General features: G+C 46.7%; 2 protein-coding genes and 1 pseudogene across 2 annotated transcripts; 2 read left to right on the forward strand and 1 right to left on the reverse strand.

The window, feature by feature from the left end:
- Positions 1-5,398: 5,398 nt before the first annotated feature.
- Positions 5,399-6,319, reverse strand: LOC148164267 (olfactory receptor 2AK2-like). The gene has a single exon (XM_088023568.1). It carries the CDS (start codon positions 6,317-6,319, stop codon positions 5,399-5,401), a length of 921 nt encoding a protein of 306 aa, XP_087879694.1.
- Positions 6,320-18,021: 11,702 nt separating this feature from the next.
- On the forward strand, positions 18,022-19,026 carry LOC148164268 (melanoma-associated antigen 8-like; annotated as a pseudogene).
- A 5,781-nt stretch (positions 19,027-24,807) lies between these two features.
- LOC148164269 (melanoma-associated antigen 8-like) lies at positions 24,808-25,800 on the forward strand. The gene has a single exon (XM_088023589.1). It carries the CDS (start codon positions 24,808-24,810, stop codon positions 25,798-25,800), a length of 993 nt encoding a protein of 330 aa, XP_087879715.1.
- The last annotated feature ends 1,585 nt before the right edge of the window (positions 25,801-27,385 follow it).

Genomic DNA, 27,385 nt, shown 5'->3' on the forward strand with positions numbered 1-27,385 from the left:
AAAGATTTTATTTATTTATTTGAGAGAGAGAATGATATAGAGAGAGAGCATGAGAGGGGAGAGGGTCAGAGGGAGAAGCAGACTCCCTGCTGAGCAGGGAGCCTGATGTGGGACTCGATCCTGGGACTCCAGGATCATGACCTGAGGCGAAGGCAGTCGCTTAACCAACTGAGCCACCCAGGCGCCCAAAAGTATGTTTATCTTGATGAGCAATTACAAATGTATAGAATTGTTGACTCATTATATTATACTCCTGAAACTATTATAACACCATATGTTAAATATATTTGAGTAAAAAAATGTTCATGTTCATGTACAGGTGAACAGATGGTAAAAAATAATTAAATCAAAATAATAAACGAATAGAAACAATGTATGAATAACATAGACCAAATCATTAAAAATAATAAGTTTCTCAAAGTGGAAAGTAGCAATTAGATATAAAATAATATATGAGGAGGTACCGATACAAATTTATGAGTAATCAGCAGGGAAAATATTAAAATACCATAAGATATTATATTTCTTTTGATGTTGTGACCTAAGGACAGAGTTTATGACACACTACCTAAAATATGGCACCTTACCTTATTGAATATTTCAAGCTGAAAGAATATAGAGATTTCAGGTACAAGTTAAGACATGCTTACTTTCCCCTAAAGGAAGTCCTAAGTCCTTTGTGAGAGAGGAGCCCTCCCCATACCTAGAGGAAAGAAACAACCTTAATTACAAGACAGCAAGACACTGAGAGCAATATAAACCTGCTGGGTTACCCCCAGTTTTCTACATGGAGCCCATGCCCATTTTTGTCCTATCAAACTTCCCATGACTCTTCACACTTCACTGCCCCTAATACAAAATCACTGAGGTTTAACTACAGCTATAGTTCTTCATTTCCTTACAAAAGCTCCTGTGCTCTGAAAAGTGCTTATCAAGTATGTATATATTTTTTCTTTTGTCAATCCGTCTTTTGGTATAGGGATTTAAGCTGATAATTAAAAGGGTAAAATAATATATTTATCCTCCCCTACAAAGTTTATTTATATTTTTCTGCTTTATACTGAGTGTAATTTAGTGACAGTGCAAACAATGTCAATGATCATTTTATATATACACATATAATTCACATGTATGAATTTCAAACAAGGAAAACATTAAAAATTAAACAGTATTTAGATTCATTCAATGGTTAGGAATTAACATATATATATATTCTTAACTGACCAATCTGAATTTTGAAGACATTGATTATCAGGATAACATATTTCTCTCAAAAATATAAATGGTTTCTACTACTTTAGAAACCACTTCACATAGTTCCAAACCATGGTCATTTTCATATCCTATGAACCAGCAATTCCAGTCATATATACAAATCCAATATAAGCACTTGTCCATGGGAAACAGGGGGCATATACATTAATATTCATAAATGTAACATATGTAATAGCATAGAATTGAAAATAGTCTATCATCCACCAAACAAAACATAAACAGATATTTATTACCCATCACCAGGAAAATGTAGCATATGTAATAGCATAGAATTGAAAATTGTCTATCATCCACCAAACAAAACATAAACAGATATTTATTACCCATCACCAGGAAAATGTAGCATATGTAATAGCATAGAATTGAAAATTGTCTGTATAGAATCGAAAATTGTCTGTCATTCACCAATAGACAATTCTCAATTCTATGCTATTACATATGTTACATTTATGAATATTAATGTATATGCACCCTGTTTCCCATGGACAAGAGCTTATATTGAATTTGCATATATGACTGGAACTGCTGGTTCATAGGATATGAAAATGGTCCTGGTTTGGAACTATGTGAAGTGGTTTCCAAAATAGCAGAAACAATTTACATTTGTTAGAGAAATATGTTATCCTGAAAGAGGGCACGTACTGCATGGACCACTGGGTGATATACACAAACAATGAATCATGGATCACTGTATCAAAAACTAATGATGTACTGTATGGTGATTAACATAACATAATAAAAAATAAAAATAAAAAGAGGAATAATAGCCAGTAAAATATGTAAACAAACAAACAAAAAACAGATTATTTGTTAAAGTCAAAAAAAAAGAATTTTATCTTACACTAAAAAGTAGGTTCCATGGTTGCATTCAACTGTATTATTATAGTAAATGAGGAGGAGGGGATCAGAGGGGAAGATGAACCATAAGAGGCTATGGACTATGGGAAACAAACTGAGGGTTTCAGAGGGAGGGGGCAGGGTGATGGGTTAGCCCAGTGATGGGTATTAAGGAGGGTAAGTACTGCATGGAGCACTGGGTGTTATACGCAAACAATGAATCATGGATCACTACATCACAAACTAATGATGTACTGTATGGTGACTAACATAACATGTAAAATAAAATATTTAAAAAATAATAAAAAATAAAATAAGATTAACTAAAGCAAAGTTCTAAAAAAAATAACGTACAGCATAAAACCTTTTTATTATACTGTTCAAAACCCTGATGGTAAACATTCTATAATTTTACATGAATGTATATTTGGCAATACAGTAATATAGCAAGACAATGATAGTCTAGAAACTCAGAACAATGGGGGAGGCATGAGGACAAAATAGAAGCTCTGAAGAGCTCTAACCATTTTACTGTTTTCATTCCTGGTTTGGTGGTGGGCTTACAGATGCACTATATATTAAAAACAAATAAGCTAAATAAAGATACCCATGGGCCAAATATGTAATTTATTTGAATCAAGAATGAGTGCCCCAAGACAAATCAAATTGTTATGAAAATCATTGACAATGGACACATAGATGTAAGTCTTTAACATATATGAAAAATGTATTTTTGATATTTTCTTGTTTTTATCTAAATTCCAATTAGTTAGCATACAGTATAATATTAGTTTCAGGTGTACAATATAGTTTTTTTTTTTTTAATATTTATTTATTTGAGAGAGAGAGAGACAGAGAGAGAGAGAGAGAGCACATGAGGGGAGAGGGTCAGAGGGAGAAGCAGACTTCCTGCTGAGCAAGGAGCCCGATATGGGACTCGATCCTGGGACTCCAGGATCATGACCTGAGCCCAAGGCAGTTGCTTAACCAACTGAGCCACCCAGGCGCCCTCAGGTGTACAATATAGTGATTCAACACTTACATACAACACGTAGGGCTCATCACAATTATATTTTAAATTAAGCACCAATCCATTACATTATGTACACCAACACATAAGCACTAGAATGTTGTTATATATTCCTGATCGGAATATTTGATATTAATACCACAATTTAATTGTCTTATTACAACTAAGCATACAATTTATCTATGACCAAACAAATTTATTCCTAGGTATATACTTAAAGAATTCAGTGTGGGGCTCCTGGGTGGGTTGGCTGGTTAAGTGTCTGCCTTTGGCTCAGGTAATGATGCTGGGGTCCTGGAATTGAGCCCCTCATCAGGTTCCCTGCTCAGTGGGGAGTCGGCTTCTCCCTTTCCCTCTGCAACTCCCTCTGGTATTTGTGCTCTCTGCTCTCCCTCCTGCTGTCTCTCTCACCCTCTCTCTTAATAGATAAATAAATAAAATCTTTAAAAAAAGAATTCAATGCATATGCCCATTAGAAAAGTTGGATAGGGAGAGTTATAGCATTTTTATTTTTAATAGCTGAAAGTGCAAAAGCATCCAATGAAAGCAATAGTGATATATCCATATAATGCAATGCTAGACAGCAATAAAAACAATAGCATCATTGCTTGCATTATTGAGGTTATATCTATAAACATTAAGAAAAAGAAGCCAGGTGCACAAGAGGATTTTATTTATTTTTTATTTATTTATGTTGATGGTAGTTAGAATGATGACCTTAATTGAATTAAATGCTAATAGTGTAGGGGCACAAAGAAATTGGATGATGAAAATGTTGCCCTTGCAGTTTTCCTCAACAGTAATAAGGATGATTTCTTACTTCCAGTTTTTATTCCAAGATCTTAACCCAATTCTCTGTTTTTATATTCCCTCACATTTCACATCATATCAGTCCAAAAGATTCAAATGTCTGCCTTCTACTAATCTCTGGAGACCGGTCACTTCAGGACTCTCTAATATTACTACTTTTCTCCAAGTCAGCATTTTGTAATAACTGCACTGCAGCAATGCTCTCCTATTTGCCCATTTCAATCTTCTCTGTGAGCACAGCAATGGTTGCCAGTTTTCTTGGATTAAACACCAAACTTCTCACAATGGTCAACCTCACATTTCAAATTCTGTATCCATTAATTCGACTCATCTACTGGAGTCCACCAATTTACTCTTTCATTTTATTTGCCCTGTCCATCATGTTCCTACCTCAAGAAATTTTTATTTGCTACTTCTTTTGCCCAGAACATTTCCCCCCCAGAACATTCTTTATGAAGTATCGATTTGAATTATTTACTCATCTCAGTTAAATCTTTGACCAAATATTTATAGTTGCCACTTCATGGATTATTTTATATAAAATTACAAAATTCTCTGACTTTCCTTTTTTTTTTTAGGATTTTATTTATTTATTTGACAGAGAGAGACACAGCGAGAGCAGGAACACAAGCGGGGGGAGTGGTAGAGGGAGAGTCAGGCCTCCCGTGGAGCGGGGAGCCCGATGCAGGGCTCGATCCCAGGACCCTGGGATCATGACCTGAGCCGAAGGCAGACGCTTAACCGACTGAGCCACCCAGGCGCCCCATAAATTCTCTGACTTTCCTTATCCCAATCTCCAGCTATTTTCCCATTAATTCCTCTTATTTTAAATATTACAGTTTTTTATATTTATTTTAATAATTTTATATCTCCCCACATTGAAATGCAAACTGAATGAGATCAAAGTTTTCTGTCAGTTCTTATCATTGTTTACTCCTAGATCACCAATGCCTATACCAGTGTCACAAATAGTTAAGACATTAAATCAGTTGTTGAATGAATGCATAAATGAGTGAATTATGTACTTTGCTCTACATTACAGTATATATTTACATAGATCCTTTTGATGGTACGTGCTTGTATAGATTATATCTCCTTTTCATTGTGTTTCAGATATTAAGGAGGATATTACAAAATATTTGTTGTTGCATGTTGACATGCAAATACTGAGTTGACATGCATGAAATCTATTGCTTTAGAAGCTAAATAATGTTGACCATAACACAATTTTTCCAGCTTACAGATTGGAAATGCATCCAGTTTCAAAAACTATCTTTAAGCCATTCTGAAACCAGCAGGATTCATGGTATTTATCAATTTATTTATTTCATAAATATTTCTGAGAGTTTATACATTCCAAAACAGTATTCCAGGCAAAGTGATCTATGTTGTTTAATCTCAGTCAATAAGGATTTCCCAAAGTGATATCTCCTGTACAAATATCCATTATACCAACAGTCTTCTCATGGTCCCAATAACCTCTTTATTCCTCAGGCTGTAGATAAATGGGTTCAGAAGAGGTGTGATGATGGTGTAAAACACTGCCACTGCCTTGCCCTGTTCTGGGGAATGCAAGGAGTGTGGTCTGGTGTAGGTGGAGAGAGCAGTCACATAGAACAGGCTTGCCACAGTCAGGTGAGAGAAACAAGTGGAAACAGCCTTTGTCTGTCCTTTACCTGAGCTCACCTGGAACACCACAGTAAGTACACAGGCATAGGATGCTAGAATGGCCAAGAAAGGCAGCAGCAGAATAATAAGCCCACTCAGGAGGACTGTATACTCATACTGGGAAGTTTCCTGACAAACCAGTTGTAATAGAGATGGAAGTTCACAGAAAAAGTGGTTGATGAGCCGTGATCTACAAAATGGAAGATGAAACACATACAATGTGTGTACTAGAGCATTGATAGATCCACTGGTCCATGCACATGTGACCATGATCCAACAGATCTTCTTGCTCATGAGTACAGGATAATGCAAAGGGTGACAGATGGCTACATATCGATCATAGGACATGAAACCAAGGAGAAGGGCTTCAGTCCCACCAAGGACTATGAGCACAAATGTTTGACACTCACAGCCTAAAAATGTAATGGTTTTACTATTTGACAGAAAGTTAGTGGCCAGCTTGGGCACTGTGGTGGTGATGTTCATTATATCCATGAAGGAGAGCTGACTGAGTAGAAAATACACTGGAGTGTGGAGTCTGGTGTCCAATTGAATGAGAAGGATCAGTATGATATTCCCCATCAGAGCCACTGCAAAGAGGATCACAAGGGCAACAAAGAGGAAAGTGTCCATTTGGTCATATTGGAAAAGACCAGAAAGTATAAAATCTGTTTTGATGCTTTGATTTCCTGTCTTCATAGTTTAATCTGAAATATCAGAGCAGATTGTATCTAAAGATTCCATGTAAAGACAATGACTGCACTTCAAGAGAAAAGAAAATGATTATTGTTAATGCCTTGAATTGCCTCCACACCATTGCCCTAGCCAAGTAAAATATACAGACTGGACACTGCTTTCATTTTCTTTGCAAAATGATCGGAAAACAATGTATCTTATTCCAGTAACTTTCAGAGAATAAACCCTGGATGACGATAACTTAACCTATCTCTTTACACACAAGACAACTTGTAGAGAATGTATGCATATTCAATTTCCCTTAGCTCTATTGATTATCAGATGTATTACTCACACTCAATTACCCAGTGAATTTATGACAGTATTAAAAGCACTCTGAATTTCTGTCCAGTTTGAAAAATACATGCTTTATCCTCTTTTTTTCCTTTAAATACAGAATTCTTAGGCCTTTTTAAGCACATACAAAGTTATCTAATCATTTTCCCTCACCTCTAACTCTAAAGGGTAATACTCTGGTAAGTATTAAAAACACTGAATGGGACACCTACGTGGCTCAGTCAGTTAAGCAGCTGTCTTCGGCTCAGGTCATGATCCCAGGGTCCAGGGATGGAGTCCGCATCAGGCTCCTTGCTCAGTGGGGAGCCTGCTTCTCCCTCTGTTTGCTGCTCCCCCTGCTTGTGCTCTCTGTCTCTCTCTATGACAAATAGATAAATAAAATCTTTTAAAAAATAAAAATAAAAACATTGAATGCTGTAAAAATATTTTCATAACGTTCAGGAAATTAATTTTAGGCTATGCCACATTACTGTATTATAAATAAAAAAAATTCACTTTATGGATGAGGAAAAAGTACAAAGTTCATGTTAAGATGAGAAGACCTAAAAGATATCATGCATCTTTCCACCAAGAAAGAAATTCTCTAACACCCAGACACCTCCTCCAACTTCCAAAAGCATTTCCAGTTGTAGATAAAATTCTAAATGTCAGTTCCATTCACATTAATATAAAATAAATATATTGAGGACTGAGAACTTTTATGATATGTTCATCAATATAATTTAAAAATTACAATTCCCAACCTTAAAACAATTGTAATTATCATGTAGCTCTGGTGCACTAAGTACTGTCTTGGAATTTCAAGTTGAAGTAAAAATATTAAAATAATATCATCTTAAAGTTTGTTTTAAAACCAAACTGGAAACGTGGCAAGAGAAAGGAAGCAATATTAAAGTTTATATTTACCATGCTGGATTTCAGAACAAATTATATGTTATTAGGTCCATAAAGGTTGAAAGTCAAAAATTCCTACCTAAAAAACTTTATCAACTAAGCAATTACATATAGTTATTTTCATCATAATAAAAGCTCATGATTCTTATCATAGTCCACACATATTTTTTAATTGTTTGTTTCCATATTTCCCTTGAATTTTGAATTCTGCATTTATTAAAAATCTTTAGTGTAAATTTTATTTAAGGGAAAGTTATTAGGTAAATGATATCAGGAGATAGAAACTAAAGAAATGAATAGAAATGGAAGCCACACATATAGAAAATGTGTTAGCACCTCCATATTTTCAGTCAGTAATAAGGTAAATATAAAAATGGAATTATTAATAATAATCAGGACTTGCATGGAACTACACAATTTACAAAATATTTTACTTTAATGAAGGGGGGGTATCCAAGGGAGACATGAACCATGAGAGACTATGGACTCCGAGAAACAAACTGAGCGTTTTAGAGGGGAGGGGGTGGGAGTATGGTTTAGCCTGGTGATGGGTATTAAGGAGGGCATGTATTGCACTGAGCACTGGGTGTTTTATGAAAACAATGGATCTTGGATCACTACATCAAAAACTAATGATGTATTGTATGATGACTAACATAACATAATAAAATTAAAAATAAAACAAAACAAAAAAACTAGAAAGAACTGCATAAAATTCTCAACTTTTTTTTTTTTACTTCCTGAAATACTTTACCTGTTTTAAATATTTTCATTATTTCAAAAATATTGTTGGATATAAATTTGTGCTTAATATAATGCAAAATGTTATGGTTTAGAGAAGAGAGAAACAAAAATGTTCACTAGCCCCATCAAGGATACAAGGATGTTCCAGGGTCATGCTCTCATATACAGAAGTACACACTGCTACCAGACTCTGGCCCTCTCACTGTGACAAGGTGGTCTTCATCCCCTTTGTCTTTTAAACCTGGGATGACTCATATGTGATATAAGACCAAATAAATCTCAAATACTTAACTCTATATTCTTTTCACATAAATCACTTATGCAATATGATGACAATATAGCCACCTAAGAAATAGTCCCAATTGAGAAAATGCATGTCAGATACATAATAGAATTCACACTACATAATCATCAAAGTGAAATGTATTTCTTTAAATAGGAATCGCATATTTTCCTTTTTAATATAAGTTGTAGGAAACTCATCAAAGCACTCTAATTTCTTTTTTTATTCTTAATTTAATTTTATTATGTTAGTCACCATACATTACATCATTAGTTTTTGATGTAGTGTTCCATGATTCATTGTTTTTGTATAACACCCAGTGCTCCATGCAGTACGTGCCCCTCTTTAATACCCATCTCTGGGCTAACCCATCCCTCCAACCCCTTCCCTCTAAAACCCTGTTTGTTTCTCAGACTCCATATTCTCTCATGGTTCATCTCTCCCTCCGATTCTCCCCCCTTGATCTTTCCCTTCCTTCTCCTAATGTCCTCCGTTCTATTCCTTATGTTCCACAAATAAGTGAAAATATATGATAATTGAATTTCTCTGCTTGACTTATTTCACTTAGTGTAATCTCCTCCAGTCCCATCCATGTTGATGTGAAAGTTGGGTATTCATCCTTTCTGATGGCTGAGTAAAATTCTACTGTATAAGTGGACCATATCTTCTTTATCCATTCATCTGTTGAAGGACATCTTGACTCCTTCCACAGGTTGGCTATTGAGGACATTGCTGCTATGAACATTGGGGTGCATATGGCCCTTCTTTTCACTACATCTGTGTCTTTGGGGTAAATACCCAGGAGTGCAATTGCTGGGTCATAGGGTAGCTCTATTTTTTAATTTTTTGAGAACCTCCACACTGTTTTCCAAAGTGGCTGTACCAACTTGCATTCCCACCAACAGTGTAAGAGGGTTCCCCTTTCTCCACAACCTCTCCAACATTTGTTGTTTCTTTCCCTGTCCATTTTTGCCATTCTCACTGGTGTAAGGTGGTATCTCAATGTGGTTTTGATTTGAATTTCCCTGATGGCTAATGACGATGAACATTTTTTCATGTGTCTGTTAGCCATTTGTATGTCTTCTTTGGAGAAGTGTCTGTTCTTATCTTCTGCCCACTTTTTGACTTGATTATTTTTTTGGGTGTTGAGTTTGAGAAGTTCTTTATAGATCTTGGATACCAGCACTTTATCTATAGTGTCATTTGCAAATTTCTTTTAACTTACCTCAGAGGACTCAGCAGATTAAACACCTATCTGATAGCTGAGTGATTGTAACTGTGAAGATTCTCTCCCTCCACCAAGACATGTCTCTGAAACTAAAGAAGATATTTCCTACTATATACAGCAAATTTCTCCAACCACACATCCAGCCCAATGCAATTACATCACTGTTCATGGCTGACTTCCTCCCAGCTGGAGGGTAGACTCCCAACCTTACTTAACAAATGCCTGTTTTTCTACCACATGAGACACAGTTTGAATCCACATATTTGGGTGTCTGAGCCCAAAAACCGTACCAAGAGAAAGTCAGGAGATCACTTTAGATACAGATGGCCCTTTAAATTCACACAAATAATAACAATATAGACATGGAACAGTATCTGGTTTCCTTTGATCAAGTCCTAGGAAGGGAATAAGAGCAGATGTGTCATGAGGAGAACAGATTAGATAAATCAGTATATCTGATGACATTCTTTCAGGCATACTAACACCTTGCTGACACATCTGTCCCTTGAATCTTGGACAAAACATCAAGACGGTGGGCTAGAATGTGCCAGCCCTCATTTCCCACAGACACTCCATAAAGAACAACATATGGACAAACATAGTTTTGTCAGAACTCCAGAAACCAGCTAAAAAGTGCAAAAGCCAAGTGAATCCTTAACCAAGAAAAAGCCCTTACTCAAAATGTTGGGAAATTTTGTGGAATTGTGCCTCCCCTTGCCATACCCCCAGCTGGAGCCATGTGGTTTAGTCAGGAGGACACTTCTTAATTCTCAGTTCCATCGTTTAGACAAAAGAAGAACGTACTTGCTTATAACGTACTGACTTGTGGAGGGCTCTCCATATGATTTCTGTCTGTCCCTGGCTCCGAACAGTGATGGGGAAAGTGGCATAGTTGGGAGGCCTCTGATGGCAGGGACAGTTGCAGTGGATCATTAAAGCTACAGTGAGCTACAATTTGTGGGGGAAGCAAGACATTAACAAAGAGACATTTAATACAAATGCAAGGCTTCTAAAAAAAATGCAAGGATGAGACTCTAAGGAAATTTAAAAGTGCCTTGTATGTGGGGAACTTGACCAAAACACACAGAAGTCCACCTTTACTTCTTTTATAAGATTTGAAAAGACCAAACCTGAAAATTATTATAAATACATATTAATGGGCCCACACATACAAAAATCTCATCTATGATATCAGTAATGTAACGTGTTGTAGAAATTGTTTTTTTGTAATCCACATGTGTTGTGGACTGAATTGGGTCCCCTCTTAATTCAAATGTTGAAATCTTAACCTCCATTATTTTATAGTGTCTGTATTTGGAAATAATACTTCCAATAGGCAATTAAGTCAACACGGATCATATGGGTCACCTTCATCCAATATATGTGATTTCATATAAGTGGAGTTTAAGATACAGACACTTGTAGAGTTACAGCCATGTAAAGACAGACAGAGAAGATGGATGTCTACAAGCCAAGGAAAGGGTTCCCAACAAAATTCAACTCTGCCAACCCCTTGACATCCATCTTGTAGCCTTCAGAAAAGTGAGAAAATTAACTATTATTAATTACAACCCAGGTTGTGATACTTTGATATGGCAGCCCCAAGCAAACAAATACACTATGGTAACGACAAATAAAGTATCAATAAACTACAGACAAAAGGAAATAGGAGGTAAATAAAAGCATCCCACTATTAAAAAATCAATAAAGTGAAAATGAAGGCATTAAAAAAGGTAACGAGGGACAGCAATAGCTATAACAAGAAAACACTTAACAAAAAGGCATTGAGTTATTTTCCTACCAGTAATCATATTAAATGTCCCATTCAAAAGATAAAGATTGACAGAATGGAATGGATTTAAAAAGAGAAAATAACTATGCTGCCTACAGGATACTCTCCTTAGTTCTAAGGACAAAGGTTGATAGATTGTTAATGAAACGAAAAAAAAAAAAAAAGACTGTGCTGAAGTAGTAACCGATTGATTTATACTAATTTATATTTATACTAATTTCACACAAAAATAAAACTGTAAGAAAGGAAAAGCACACATAACAATAATAATGACACTTCACAATTATAAATATATGTATACCAAAACCCAGAGATATTAAATATATATAGAAATTTTGGCATAATTTCTAAGGGAACATGGAACATTTTCCAAGATAGACCTTATATAAGACCAATAAACATTTATTAACATTTTAAGAAGGGTAAAGTCATACAAACTAGCTTTTCTTATCATAATGAGATAAAATTAAAAATTTAATTTTGCTGAAGCAAATTTAAGATTGCTGAAGCAAATCTGGGAAATCGAGAATATACGTGAAAATTTAATTACATACTCATAAACAACAAACTGGTCAAAGAATTAAACACAAGGGAAATTATAAATTATCCTGACAAAAATGAAAATAACACAATGTACCAAAATTTATTAGATATAGGAAAGATAATGTTAAGAGGGAATTTAGAGTTGTAAAAGCTCACTTTTAAAAAGACTGCCAACTTAAGGCTCTATGGAGATGGCAGAGTGGGAGGATCCTGAACTCACTTAGTCCCAGAGACACACAAGATAACAAACACATCCATGCAACTACCTCTGAAAACAACCCAAAGATTGTCAGAACAAGCTCTCTAGTTACTCATAGAGAGGAGGCCACATAAAAAATGTCAGGAGAAACGGAGATGCAGTTGGAAACCAAACCCTTCATGAGACTAACCACAAGCAGGAGGTACACTACAATCACGGAGAAGAGAGAATCAGAACCCTCGGCAAGCGCCTCAAGGATGGGTCACCCACATCAGGATCATGGGTTCCTGTAATATATGGCTTTGAAAAACAGTGGGGCTTAACTTTCTGAATATTTACAATCAGCTGGGAATCACTTGGTATTTTAAAAGTTAGCAGGCTTAACTCTGAAAGATCATGAGGGCAAGAAGAAACTGAGTCCCTGTCCCTAAAGTGCTAGCATAAGAGCATATGAACAGCATTTTGAGCAGCACCTGGGACATAGTAAAGGAGATTTATTTACCACTTCCAGAACACGCTTGGGTGTATGTGTGTGTATGTGTGTGGGTGGATCTATAGCAGACTTCTCCAAGAACAAAAGAGCTGACCAGTGCCATTTCCTCCCAGACCCCAAGCCAAGATAGCAGCACATGTGCAGGAACAAGTGTAAACACTCTTCATCTATCTAGGTAGCACCATGAACTCCACCCCCACATTCTCCTGCAGATCCACACTACCCAATCCCTCCCATTACACAGGTGTCCATCCAAAGCATCTCCTACCACAAAACATGCTGCAAACAGCCCCAACAGTGAGATGCGACACTCCAAACTGACTCTTGCCCTGGGGAGAGGGACAGATACACATGCACACAGGTGTGTCCACAGTCCCAGCAGGCAAATATTGTCTAGTAGCACAGAAAATGTGGACTGCCAATCGGTGCAAGGGCAGCCCTAGCAGGTATGACTGCTATTACTGCCCACTTTGGGAGCCTCAAGGCACACGGCAAGGATATCATCCTTCAAGTAGCCCCTGCACATGAGCTTAGGGCAGGCATTTTGCTGACTGCTGACACCTTCCAACTTCTAGCACATGGTGGAGCAGGCTGGTCCCTTCACAGCACAGGGTCAAAAACCTTCTTGGTGTAACAAGCACAGTGGTCAAATGCAGCCAAACGGACTGAAGGAAACTATAGTCAGTCATGATAGTAAAGTGCACACAATCCACATAGAGACCTCCTTAGAGTACCTGGTTCTGGTGAACAGGGGCATTGTGCTGCTGGACACCACAGGACCTCTTCTTCAAAAAGCCATGACTGTTAAGGTCAAGAAATGTAGCTTATTTTCCAAATACATAGGAAACAAGCACAGAGGGTTACACATAATAATGAGGTGGAGGAATATGTCCCAAAAGAACAGGGACAAAACTGCATCAAATTGCTAAATGAACAGAAATAATCAATATGACTGTTATAAGATCAAAGTAATGGCTATAAGATATTCATGGGATTTGAGAAAAGACTATAGGCTCTCAGTGAGACAAAGACAGAACATATTGAAAAGAGACCCAGTCTTAGATAAAGAACTCAGTAACTGAAATAAAATACAGTAGGGCGCCTGGGTGGCTCAGATGGTTGAGCGTCTGCCTTCGGCTCAGGTCATGATCCCAGGGTCCTGGGATCGAGTCCCACATCAGGCTCCCTGCTCAGTGGGGAGCCTGCTTCTCCCTCTGCCTCTCTCTCTCTCTCTCTCTCTGACTCTCATGAATAAATAAATAAAACATTTAAAAAAAATAAAACATTTTGAAATAAAATACAGTAGAGGGAAGCAATAGCATATACGATGAGGCAGAGGAATGGATCAGGGAGCTAAAGAAGGATTAATGGAAAACAACAAAGATGAACAGCAGAAAAGAAAGAAAATAAGAATAATAAAGTATGTGACAAGGTGAAGGGAACTCAGCATATCATCAAGATTAATAACATTCACTTTATAAAGAATCCTGAAGGAGAGAGAGAAAGAGGGGCAGAAAATTTATTTGAAGAAATAATAGCTGAAAATTTCATTAATTTGGGGAAGGAAAGAGGTATCCAGCTCCAGGAGGCACAAAGAAACCCTTCCCCCAAAAAATCAACGCAAGGAAGTGCAAACAAAGACACCTCATGGCAAAAAGTAGTGATAAAGAGAGAATTATTTAAAAAAGCACTAGAAAAGAAGAGTTACATATAAGGGAAATGACATAAAACTATCAGTAAATTTCTTAGAAACTTTGCAGGCCAGAGAGGTGTGGCATGTTACATTAAAAGTGCTGAAAGAAACAAGAAAACTTAAAAAAATATATTTATGCACACAATATAGGAGCACTGAAATACATAAAGCAACTCTTAAGAGCCATAAAGGAAGGTAATCACAGTAATACAATAGAGGACTTCCAAGACCTCACTCACATCAATGGATAGATTATCTATCTAGCCAGAAAATCAACAAGGAAACAATGACTTTGAATAACACGATGTACCAGATGGACCTACTGGATATATTCAGAACATTTCATTTAAAAAATATTGGAATACACAGTCTTTTCCAGTACATGAAGCATTCCCCAAAATGGATCCTATGTTAGGCCACAAAAAAGTCTCAAATTCAAAACGATTGAAATTGTATCATGCATTTTTCTCACCACAATAGTATGAAACTAGGAAGTAATTGCAAGAAAAAAAGATGGAAAGAGCACAAATACATGGAGGCTAAATAACATTCTACCAAATATTGAATAGATGAAACAAGAAATAAAAAAGGAAATCAAAAAATATATGGAGAAAAATGAAAATAAACTACAATGATCCAAAATCTTTGGAATGCAGCAAAACTATTCTAAGAGGAGACATTATAACTATACAGGAATACATCACAGAGCAAGACAAATATCAAATAAAAAACATAACATTACACTTAAAGGAACCAGGAAAACAAAAACGAAAACCAAGCCAGTAGAAAGAAAAAAATAAAGATTAATCAAAAACAAATGAAATTTAAAACTAAAAAGAAACAAAATCCAAGAAGACCAAATTAATGGTCTGTTTTTGGGAGCTGTTTTTGTTTGTTTGTTTGTTTGTTTTAATTTTTATTGTTATGTTAATCACCATACATTACATCATTAGTTTCTAATGCAGTGTTCCATGATTCACTGTTTGGGCATAATACACAGTGCTCCACGCAGAACGTGCCCTCTTTAATACCCATCACCAGGCTAACCCATCCCCCACGGCCCTCCCCTCTAGAACCCTCAGTTTGTTTCTCAGAGTCCATCGTCTCTCATGGTTCCTCTCCCCCTCCGATTTCCCCCCCTTCATTCTTCCCCTCCTGCTATCTTCTTTTTTTTTTTTTTCTTAACATATAATGTATTATTTGTTTCAGAGGTACAGGTCTGTGATTCATCAGTCTTATACAATTCACAGCGCTCACCATAGCACATACCCTCCCCAATGTCTATCACCCAGCCACCCCCTCCCTCCCACCCCCCACCACTCCAGCAACCCTCAGGCTCCTGGGATGCATGAGCCCACATAGTGCGTGGCCACTTTGGCCTCAGGGCCTCCGAGACCCCATGGTGTTTGGATGGAGCACTGCCTCAAGTATGGGGGTGGGGGGCGATGGCCCATGTGTTGCTGGGTGGAAAGGCGAGGACCAGAAGGAGGACTGCGGGAATGGGGACAGCGAGCAGATTCGGTCCCGGGAGGCCCCGGGGCCAGATGGTCACCTAGGGCGTGCCCTGACTTCCCAGCCACGTCTCCTAGAGCCTGGGGTCTGGGTGGAAGGAGCAGGCTTCAGGGCTGCCCAGGCCTAACCCGGTCCTGCCAGGATGGAAGGGGAGGACCAGAGGGAGGACAGACTGGGCCGCAGTACGTTCAGGCCAGGGAGGAGGACCCTTGTGGAGAAGGAGCCCATGCCTCCTATCTGGAGGCCCACATGTGGCTGCTAGAGACTGAGGGCCTGTGGTGAGAAGGAGCGGGCCTGGGGTGTAGCGGGTTGTGTGTGTGTGAGGGTGGAGGGCGGGGTCGGGGGGAGCTGGGCACAGGTCCGGTTGGGAGTCAGGGTGAGGACCCTGGGGGAGGACTGGCCGTACCCCCTCCACACCATCTCAGCAAAGAAGCAAAGTGCACCGGAGTCTGGCCGGGCCCGATTCAGGGAGGATCGGTCAGCGGGGGCCCAACCTGGCACCCATGCTCACTTGTCTCATGGGCCAGAAGGCGGGAGTCCTCGGGGAGCAAGGTCTTGGTCTCAGGGGCACATGGCTTCTGTCTCACGTTGGGGACCTGGAAGAAGGGCAGGCCCTCCAGGAAGAAAGAAGATTAGCGTCCTGGGGGCCTGAGGGCATCCCCACCCCAGGACAGAGGGGCCGGTCCCTCTTACCGGCCCTTTGGGATCTTGCCGGGGGGCTGAGGGTGGGGGATGGAGACGTGGCCGTGGACGAGGACGTGCTGGCTCCTCACCCTCCTCTCGGAGCTCTCAGGGAGGTGAGGACCATGCTGGGAGAGGTCGGGGTCAGGTCAACTGGGGGAGCCCATCTGGGAGACACACAGGAGTCCCTGCTCCTGCCGAGAGTCAATGTGGGGACACCCGAGGGAGGAGTGAGTGACTCCCCACCCACCCCTCAGGACAAGGAAGGGATGGCCCAGAAATCTGTGCAGCCCTTACCTGGCTGCCCTGGGAACCCTGGGTGCGGCCTGTCAGGCTGAGTCCCTCCTCCTCTCCAGATCCTTCCTCTCAGGATGGGGAGGGCCCGAGCCTGAGGGTCTGGACTCAGGTAGCAGAGGAGGCAGGTGCCCTGCCTCTGGGTCTGGCCCTGATGGTGGGGGGGAGATGAGAAATGAGGGGATGCCTCCCACAGCAGGATCCCTAGGGCCCAGGCCTACCCTGCCACTTCTGCCAGCCCTGGGGAGACGGGCGATCGGTGGGCCAAGTTACTGCTCCTGACTTTTCCTTCTGATGTCTCCCAGAGATGAGGCCTCGGCACCAGGAGGGTGGCCTCAGGTCAACACAGGGAGTTTTCCCAGGCCTTCCGTGGGGTCAAGGTATAGACGGAGAGGTGCGCCCATCCCAGCACAGACGGAACCCGAGCTTGGCCATCCCTGGGATTCCGTGACGAGCCGTTAGACCCTTGGCAGGCGTGGGCAGAGGTGGGCCCCCTCGCTTACCTTCTGTGGAGTCTCAGGGCTTCGTGGTCTTGCTGTGACTCTGTGGCCTCAGGCTGCGGGGGTGGGGCCCAGGCCCTGCCAGGGGAAATAGCAGTCCCCTGAGAGGCCAAGGAGGGGACCGCCCAGCTTGGACTGATGGCGACCTCACAGAGTCCGCCCCAGCCCTCCTTCCCCACTGAGGGCCGGGGGCCGTGCTGTGTCTGCACCCCGAAGTGACTCCTCCTTTGCTCCTCCAGCAGCTTCAAGAACTCAGAGTTGAGGCCTAGCTCTGAGGCAGGAGCCTCTAAGTTCCCAGAGCAGGGGAGGTGCAGGTGAGTGCGAGTGGTCAAGGTGAGGTACTTGCTCTGAGCATGGAGCCAGGGGCTCGCCCATCCCACCCAGAGGGGACCCCTCAGCACCCAAGTCCGATGCAGTGCACTCTCAGCTCCGGGACTTCAGGCCTCTGCTGCCTGGGCTGGAACCTGAGGATTCATCACACCTTTTCTTCAGGTTCAGCCGGACACAAACGCCATGCCCCTGGGTCAGAGGAGTGCGCTCTGGAAGCTGGAGGAAGACCCAGGCCCGGCCCAGGGCCTGGTGGAGGCACAGGTGTCGGGGGTTGGGGAGGAAGAGGCCCCCCGCGCCCCCTCCTCCTCCTCCACCTCAGCCTCCTCCCAGTCCACCGCCCCATCTGTCTCCTGCTCTGCCCTGTTTCTGGTCCCCTCGGAGGAGGGGTCTGCTGCTGGGTTCCAGAGTCCTCCCCAGAGCTCTCTGAGTGCCTGCCTCTCCCCCACTGCCCCAGCAGCCAGTGCCTGGAACCAGCCTGACCAGGGCTCTAGCAGCTCCGATGAGGAGGGGTCGAGCACCTGCGAGGAGCCCAAAGAACCCCAGCCGGGGCTCTAAAACATAATCCAGGGGAAGCTGGCCGACCTGGTGGAGTTCCTGCTCCTCAAGTATCACACCAAGGAGCCGACCAGCCAGGCAGAGATGCTGGAGATCGTCCGCAAAGATGACCAGGATGCCTTCCCTGTGATCTTGGGCCAAGCCTCTGAGTGCATGCAGCTGGTTTTTGGCACGGATGTGAAGGAAGTGGACCCCAACGACCACTCCTACATCCTGGTCCCCGTCCTGGGCCTCACCTATGATGGGATGCTGAGCGGTGAGCAGGGAGTGCCCAAGACCGGCCTCCTGGTTTTGGTCCTAGGGGTGATCCTCCAGCATGGCGACCGTGCCCCCGAGGAGGAGGTGTGGGAAACGCTGGGGGTCATGGGGGTGTATGCCGGCCAGGAGCATGACATCTATGGGGAGCCCAGGGAGCTCCTCACCAATGTCTGGGTGCAGGAAGGGTACGTGGAGTACCGGCAGGTGCCCGGCAGTGACCCTGCCCGCTACGAGTTCCTGTGGGGTCCCAGGGCCCACGCCGAAACCGGCAAGTTGCAAATGCTAGAGTATTTGCTCCGGGTCAATCTCGGGCAGTCGGCTTCCTCCCTGGCCCTGTCTGAAGGGGCTGTGAGAGACGAGGAAGAGGGTCCCTGAGCCCCGGGGTCCGCCAGGCCCTTTCCAGGCTTTGCTGGGTTCGGCAGCTTCTCCTGCGGGGTGCTGGGCATGAAGTGAGGCCGCTTGCTGGTGCTTCCCTGCGTGTGTGTGTGTGTGCGTGTGTGTGTGCACAAGCATGCATGAAGACAGAGTCCTGGGCGTTTGAAGGAGTGCAGGGCCATGGAGGGTTGGGAGAAGAAAGCAGGGCAAGGAGCCTCCTGGGGTGGGGGGGTTGTTCCCTGGGATGACTTCCACATCCAGAGCTTGGTGTCTTTGAGGAAGCTCTCCTGTGGGGTTCCTTGCCATAGGTTTCATCCGCTTCGGCGGCTGATTGTGTGAGTGACATCCACCCCGCAGCATTTGTTCTTACCCAGTTCAAGAGTTAAGAGTTTTATCATGTTCTGGGGGCGCCTGCGTCCTCTGTTGGTTAAACATCTGCCATCGGCTCAGGTCATGATCTCAGGATCCTGGGATCGAACTCCACGTTGGGCTCCCTGCTCAGTGGAGACTCTGCTTCTCTCTCTCCCTGGGTGTGCTTTCTCTTTCTCAAATAAATAAATAAATACCTTTAAGAAAAAGTTTTTTTTTTCATGCCCTGGACACCAGCCTGGACACCTTGCCTACTTGTTTGGGCTCTGGACCGAAATCACAGGGCATTGGTCTAGGGATGGTTTGGAAAGGCATAAGAACAGAAGAAGCAAGGGACGGGGTTCAGAAGCTGGAGAGATAGAAGTTTGTTGGTTCTTGCATCTGATGCCTTCCCCGACCATCATTGTGCAAATGCCAAAGGCAAGCACGCGCACACATCCGCTCCTGCATTGGTCTGGTTCTTCCAGAATGGAGGGGAAACCGCCTCCCAGCAGAGAGGGAGCCCTGCTCACTGGCTCCTTGAGTCCCTGTCATGGGCTGAGCTCTGCTCTCTGGAAGGCCCTGTTCATGAGCAGTGAGGACACTTGGAGAAGCAGGACACGTCCCAGCCATAGGGGACTGAGTCTAACGGCCGCACTCCTGGCAGGAAGGTGGGGAGTGGTGCCCTGAGACCTACAGAAGAAGTGGAGTCAGGGTGAGGGGGTGTGGCTCCCGGGGCGAGCACTGCGGTGGATTAGCCCCCGGCCCAGCCCATGGAGGGGGGTGTGTGAGGTGACCAAAGGGTCTCCGTGATTGCTTCTGGTCACCGGCAAGCTGGGTGGCAACACTGCCGGACTCCAGTCTCTGCCTCCGTGTCAGGGAAGGCGGGGGACAGGGTGCGAGCCTATGTGTGGGGTGCACAGGCTCGGGCTCAACAGGGTGCCGGGGGTGGGGCCCCCCTACCCTCCGGGGCGGGGTCCATGTGAAGAGCCCGGGGAGGACCGAGGGACCCCCGGTCTGCCCGGTCCCCTCTCCTGCCCCCACGTAGCCCACCCCGGAACCCATCTCCGCCCGACGTGCTGTCAGCCCTAGGGGACCCCTTCCTATGGGGTCCGGATGTGACGAGGGTCGACTTCCGCCTCGGAGGCCTGAGAGACGACAGGACCTCCGTGAGTGGGAGCACGGATCTCGGTCGGGAGAGGCCAGGCGTGCAGGTAGACGCACCCGTGAGGGAGCACAGAGTGGGGGGGACTCCCAGGAGCCAGGTCGCCCATGCCGGCAGCCCCGAGAGACCCCGGCAAGTGATATCGTCGTCCCGCTGAGCCCCTCCCGCCGGGGCCCGGGGCACTGGACACGGGTCCCCAGATGGACGGGCCGGGCCCTCCCTGGGGCGGGTTCCGGGGCAGAGCGAGGACTGTGGGGGCCACTCTTCCCCGCTCAGGTCCAGCGCTCGGACCCTGCCGCGGCCCGGCCCTGAGGGCCCCCCGGGGGAGGGTGGCCACCGGTGGCGTCGTCCGGTGAAATGCGCCTCGGAGGTCTGAGGGAGCTTAGGACCTTGGTCGGAGGGGAAGGATGCCAGGTCGGGAAGCGGCAGGGGCACAGGCAGCCCCAGGGAGTCCGGGTGGGGATGGGGTGGGGATCGATCGGGGGCAGGACGGAGGGAGTCAGGAGCCCAGGACAGAGGGGACCTCACCGAGGTCGGGCCCCAGGGTGAGTCCGGAAAGGCCGCTGGGCGGGATGGGGCCAGGCGGCCAGCGCCGCCGGACCGGTGCATCCGGGTCTCCCGAGAGACCAGGGGCCTTGGCAGAAGGGGCAGGGTCTCCCTCGGGTGGGCAGAGGGGCGCGCTCCGGTCCTGCTGGGCTTCACGCTGAGGATGCAGAGGGAGGACTGAGGGACCCCGCACCCCAGCCCAGAGTCAGTCACAGAAGGTGTGAGGGAGGATGGGAGCAGGTGGTGAATCCGTGCTTCCGCGTCCGGGTCTCAGAGACGCTGGGGGCATTGGCAGAAGGAGCAGGGCCTCCCTCAGCTGGGCGGAGGAGAGGGCCCAGCAGTAACCGGAGTCAAGGTAGGAACTCTGAGGAAGGACAGAGGAGGTCTCCCAGAGGTTGGGCCATAGCGTCTGTCTAGGAAGATCTCTGGGGTATGGGGATGCGTCGCGGGTCCGACTTCAGGTTCTGGGTCTCTGAGTCAGGAGGTCTGGTGTAAGGAGCAGGGCCTCTAGTTGGCAGGCGGCGGGCGGGGGCAGGAGGGCCCAGGTTCTGTCAGGAGTCAAGGTGAGAACCAGAGGGAAGAAGAGGAACCTTGGACCCAGTAGGGAATCAGTCCTGGGAGGCCTCTGGGGGAGACAACGGTGACCTGAGGCGTGTCCTGACTTCTGCTCTGGGTCCCAGAGACACTGAGCGCTCGTTGTGAGGAGTGGCCCTCAGGAGCAGGGATGAGGGCACCGGCCATCCAGGGAGTCCAGATGGGGAGCAGAGATAGGGCTAAGGGACCCGAAGGACCCATCTCGGGGAAGCCCTGGACTTTGTAGCCTGACGCGACATCCCACAGTCCTTGCCTGTGGCTCTCAGGGCAGTGAGGGCTTTGGTCGGAGGGAATGGGCCCGGAGACAGCAGAGACAGGGTCACCAGCGGTGCTGCGGCGCATGCTGGGCTCCCTGAGGGAGGGCTCAGGGAGGGACCTGGACTGCAGAACAGAGACAACGCACTGAAGCCTGCCCCTGCTGGCCGCCCTGGGAGGCCTGTTTGTGCCAAGTGCACAGGCGGTGTGCCAGGACATCCACATCCAGGTCTGACAAGAGCCTGGGGGCCTGGTTTGAAAAACGGGGGGTCATCACTGATATGAGGAATTCTTAATCTCAGGAAACAAACGGAGGGTTGCTGGAGTGGGAGGGATGGGGTGGCTGGGTGATAGACATTGGGGAGGCTGTGTGCTATGGTGAGAGCTGTGAATTGTGCAAGACTGTGGAATCACAGATCTGTACCTCTGAAAGAAATAATGCAAGATATGTTAAGAAAAAAAATGAAGAAGATAGCAGGAGGGGAAGAATGAAGGGGGGGAAATGGGAGGGGGAGACGAACCATGAGAGACGATGGACTCTGAAAAACAAACTGAGGGTTCTAGAGGGGAGGGGGTTGGGGGATGGGTTAGCCTGGTGATGGGTATTAAAGAGGGCACGTTCTGCGTGGAGCACTGGGTGTTATGCACAAACAATGAATCATGGAACACTGCATCAAAAAAAAAAAAAAAACCTGGGGTCAGGAGCTAATGGGACTGGATGTGAGGACCCGGCGGGAGGACATGAGTGACCCTGGACCCCAGAACAGAGTCGGTCTTGGGAGGCCCCTGAGCGGGAGGAGGACAAGTGGCGTGTCCAGACTTCCACATCCAGGTCTCAGAGAGGCTGGGGGCTGGGGTAAGAGGCAAATCCTCAGGTCAGCAGCAGGGAGGACTCAGTTCCTGCTGGAATCCAGGTGAGAACACTCAGAACTGAGGGGACCCCGGACCCCAGGACAGAGTCATAGATGGGAGGCTCTTGAGCAGCTGTCCGCCTGAGTCGCACCCCCGAATTTGGCCTTGGATCTCAGGGATGTGCGGGGCGGTCAGAGGGGAAAGGACTCCGGACAGCAGAGGGCAGGAGCCCAGGTCTTGATGGATCCAGGAGGGATGCAGGCTGAGAGTTGAGGACCTTAGAGCCTGAAACAGACAATGATTTTGTTGCCCTTGGGCTCCTTCTTTGAAGTCCCCCAAGGTGGGGGAAGCAGCTGAAGTGTTTCCTGACTTCTGTACCCAGGGTCTGAGGGAGGTGAGCCTTGGTCTGAGGAGTGTGGCCTCAGGTCAGCAGAGGGTGGAGTCCCAAGACCCTGAGAGAGGACTGAGCAGACACCCACCCAGACATAGGGGTCCCAAATGAAGTCCTGCCCCAGTGGTCAGTCCTGCGAGGCCAGGCCAGGTGTCAAGAAAAGTAAATGTCCCACTTTCTCCTCTGGGTCTCAGTGGGATGGTGGCCTCGGCCTGCAGGATGCATCCTGTGGTTAGGAGAAGGGATAGTTCCAGGTCCTGCCAAAAGTAAACATGAGCACCTTGAGAACAAAGAGTGGACTCCCGCCCCAGGACAGAGGGGCCAACCCCGATCTCACTCTTGTGAGAGAGAGAGTAATTGTGAATTAGGTGGGATGCAGGGGGAGTGTTTGGATTGCTGCCTCCTCACTCTCCTCTCGGAGCTCTCAGGGAGGTGAGGACCATGCTGGGAGAGGTTGGGGTCAGGTCATCTGAGGAAGCCCACCTGGGAGACACACAGGAGTCCCTGCTCCTGCCGAGAGTCAATGTGGGGACCCCCGAGGGAGGAGTGAGTGGCTCCCAACCCACCCCTCAGGACAAGGAAGGGATGGCCCAGAAATCTGGCCAGCCCTTACCAGGCAGCCTTGGGAACGCTGGGCAGGGCCTGTCAGGCTGAGCCCTCCTCCTTCCCAGATCCCTGGTCTCAGGGAAGGGAGGGTCTGGGCCTGAGGGTCTGGACTTAGGTCAGCTGTGGAGGCAGGTGCCTTAGCTCTGGCTCTGGCTCTGGCCCTGGCAGGGGGGAAGGTGAGAAATGAGGGGATGCCTCCCACAGCAGGATCCTTAGGGCCCAGGCCTACTCTGCCACTTCTGTCAGCCGTGGGGAGATGGGGGATCGGTGGGCCGACTGATTTCTCCAGACTATTCCTTCTGGTGTCTCCCAGAGATGAGGCCTTGGCACCAGGAGCGTAGCCTCAGGTCAACACAGGGAGTTTTCCCAGGCCTTCCGTGGGGTCAAGGTATAGACGGAGAGGTGCGCCCATCCCAGCACGGACGGAACCCGAGCTTGGCCATCCCTGGGATTCCGTGACGAGCCCTTAGACCTTTGGCAGGCGTGGGCAGAGGTGGGCCCCCTCGCTTACCTTCTGTGGAGTCTCAGGGCTTCGTGGTCTTGCTGTGACCCCGTGGCCTCAGGCTGCGGGGGTGGGGCCCAGGCCCTGCCAGGGGAAATAGCAGTCCCCTGAGAGGCCAAGGAGGGGACCGCCCAGCTTGGATTGATGGCGACCTCACAGAGTCCGACCCAGCCCTCCTGTGTGCACTGGGCTTCTGCGGCCATGCTCTGTCTGCACCCTGAGGTGCCCCCTCCTTCCCTCCTCCAGGGGCTCCAAGAACTCAGAGTCCAGGCCTCTGTCTGAGGCAGGAGTCTCTAAGGTCAGAGACCAGGGGAGGTGCAGGTGAGTGCCAGTGTTCAAGGTGAGGTACATGCTCTGAGCATGGAGCCAGGGGCTCGCCCATCCCAACCCAGAGGGGACCCCTCAGCACCCAAGTCCGATGCAGCGCACTGTCAGCTGCGGGACTTCAGGCCTCTGCTGCCTGGGCTGCACCCTGAGGACCCGTCCCACATCTTTCTGCAGGTTCAGCCCGACACAAACGCCATGCCCCTGGGTCAGAGGAGTGAGCTCTGGAAGCTGGAGGAAGACCCAGGCCCGGCCCAGGGCCTGGTGGAGGCACACCTGTCCGGGGCTGGGGAGGAGGAGGCCCCACACGCCCCCTCCTCCTCTTCCTCCTCCTCCTCCTCCCCTTCCTCCTCCTGCTCTGTCCTGTTCCTGATTCCCCTGGGGGAGGGGTCTGCTTCTGGGTCCCTGAGTCCTCCTCAGAGCCCTCAGAGTGCCTGCCCCTCCCCCACTGCCCAGGCAGCCAGGGCCTGGAGCCAGCCTGACCAGGGCTCCAGCAGCCTAGATGAGGAGGGGTCGAGCACCTGGGAGGAGCCCGAAGTCACCCAACCCTCTCTCCAGGACAAACTCCACGTGAAAGTGGCTGCCCTGGTGGGGTTCCTGCTCCTCAGATACCGCAACAAGCAGCCAACCCGCCAGGCAGAGATGCTGGAGATCGTCAGCAAAGATTACCAGGACGACTTCCCGGTGATCTTGGGCCAAGCCTCTGAGTACATGCGGCTGGTCTTTGGCATGGACATAAAGGAAGTGGGCCCCAGCGACCACTCCTACGTCCTGGTCAACGTCCTGGGTCTCACCTGTGATGGGATGCTGAGCGGTAAGCATGGCATGCCCAAGACCAGCCTCCTGGGGCTGCTACTGGGGGTGATCCTCGTGGAGGATGACTGTGCCCCTGAGGGGGAGGTGTGGGAAGTGCTGGGGGTCATGGGGGTGTATGCTGGCAAAGAGCACATCATCTATGGGGAGCCCAGGGAGCTCCTCACCAAAGTCTGGGTGCAGGAAGGGTACCTGGAGTACCGGCAGGTGCCTGGCAGCGACCCTGCCCGCTACGAGTTCCTGTGGGGTCCCAGGGCCCACGCCGAAACCAGCAAGTTTCAAGTGCTGGAGTATTTGCTCCGGGTCAGACGCGGGCAGCTGGCTTCCTCCCTGGCCCTGTCTGAAGGGGCTGTGAGCGATGAGGAAGAGGGGGCCTGAGTCCCAGTGGCGGCCAGGCCCTTTCCAGGCTTTGGTGGGGTCGGCAGCTTCTCCTGCGGGGTGCTGGGCATGAAGTGAGGCCACATTTTGGTTGTTCCCTGTGTGTGTGTGAAGAGAGAGCCCCGGGAGCTCTAAGTAGGGCCGGGCCAGGGAGGATTGAGGGAAGAAAGCAGGATGAAGAGCCAGCCTCTCTGGGGGCCTGTTCTCTGCGGTGACTCTGACATCCAGAGCTTGGTTTTCTTGAGGAAGCTCTCAAATGTTGTTCCTTGGAGTAGAAGTTTTAACCAGCTTTGGCGGGTACATGTGTGCGTGACTCCATCCCACAGCATTTGTACTTACCCAGTTCAAGAGTTTTAAGAGTTTTGTCATGTTCTGGAAATAAGGTGGGAGATCTTCCCTCCTTGTTTGGGTTCTGGAATGAAATCACAGGGCATTGGCATAGGAATTTGTTGGAAAGGTGGAAGAATGGAGCAGTCAAGTGACGGGGTCAGGAAATAGGGAAATAAAAGATGATTCATTTTTGCTTCTTACTCTTTCTTGTCTGTCATTCTGCAAAAGTAACATAGATGTGTGCGCCTTCATTCACTTAGTTCTTCAAGAAAGGAGGAGAAATGACATCTCCCCACAGAGGGAGCCCTGCTCATTGGCTCATTGGCTTCTTGATTCCCAGACATGGGCTGAGCTCTGCTCTCTGGAAGGCCCTGTGTGTGAACAGTGAGGACATTAGGAGAAGCAGGACACGTCCCACCCTTAGGGGACTGTCTAGCAGCTGCACTCGTGGCAGGAAAGTGGGGAGAGGTGCCCTGAGACCTGCAGAAGAAGTGGAAGAAGGGTGAGGGAGTGCAGCTCCCGGGGCAAGCACTGCAGTGGAAGTGCCCCTGGCCTGGGTGGCTCGGGATGTCGGGTCACCGTGCTTCCTTCTGTGCAGCTGATCACCGTGAACCTGGGGGGTGACAGTGGCCCTCCTTGGAGACAGTGTACCTTAGAGGTGGCAGCAAAGTCTGAAATGGATAATTGCTCTGAGAAATTCCCTCTGGATCATGGACAAACCAGAGAGAAATCTCCTCCTGGGGCAGGAAAAGAAGGTATCCTGCACTCTCATCCCAAGGCAGTTGAACACAGTGCACAGACTAGGTGTTTTATATCCGTCATCTGCAAGTATTTCTGGAGGAATACAGTGATATTTCTTTGAAGTGGAGCCCAGAAGACTCTAGACTGGCACTCTTGTCCTAACCATGCAAAGCCAGAACCCACTGCATTTAAAAGTCATTTTAGTTTGATTATCTGGAGTGTAATTTGGACAGCTGTAAGTAAGCAAGGTCTAGGTTTTGGTGGGGGGAGAAATGAATGAAAGGAGTGGTTTGGTGGAAGAGCAGCTGGGAGAGAGGGAAGGAGCTGGTCTTTGACTCACATTCTGGGAGCTCTGTATTGTGTCCAGCTGGGACGATTCCCTCACACCTGAATGCCACACATATTCTCATATATCTCACGTATATCCTCTGATTTAGAAAATGGATTGAGTTTTACTTATGAAGCACCCTCTTTGGCTGATTAGCTATTCCATGTCCTATTGAGCTGCACATTC

Source organism: Eumetopias jubatus, unplaced genomic scaffold, assembly GCF_037043125.1.
Source record: "Eumetopias jubatus isolate StellerSeaLion01/CBP00866 unplaced genomic scaffold, mEumJub1_p1.0 scaffold_5, whole genome shotgun sequence".
NCBI classification, from domain to species: Eukaryota; Metazoa; Chordata; class Mammalia; order Carnivora; family Otariidae; genus Eumetopias; species Eumetopias jubatus.

What these genes read in the sequence shown, in the direction of transcription:
- LOC148164269 (XM_088023589.1), top strand. Translation starts at nt 24,808, where the DNA reads ATGCCCCTGGGTCAGAGGAGTGAGCTCTGGAAGCTGGAGGAAGACCCA.
- LOC148164267 (XM_088023568.1), bottom strand. Translation starts at nt 6,319, where the DNA reads ATGAAGACAGGAAATCAAAGCATCAAAACAGATTTTATACTTTCTGGT.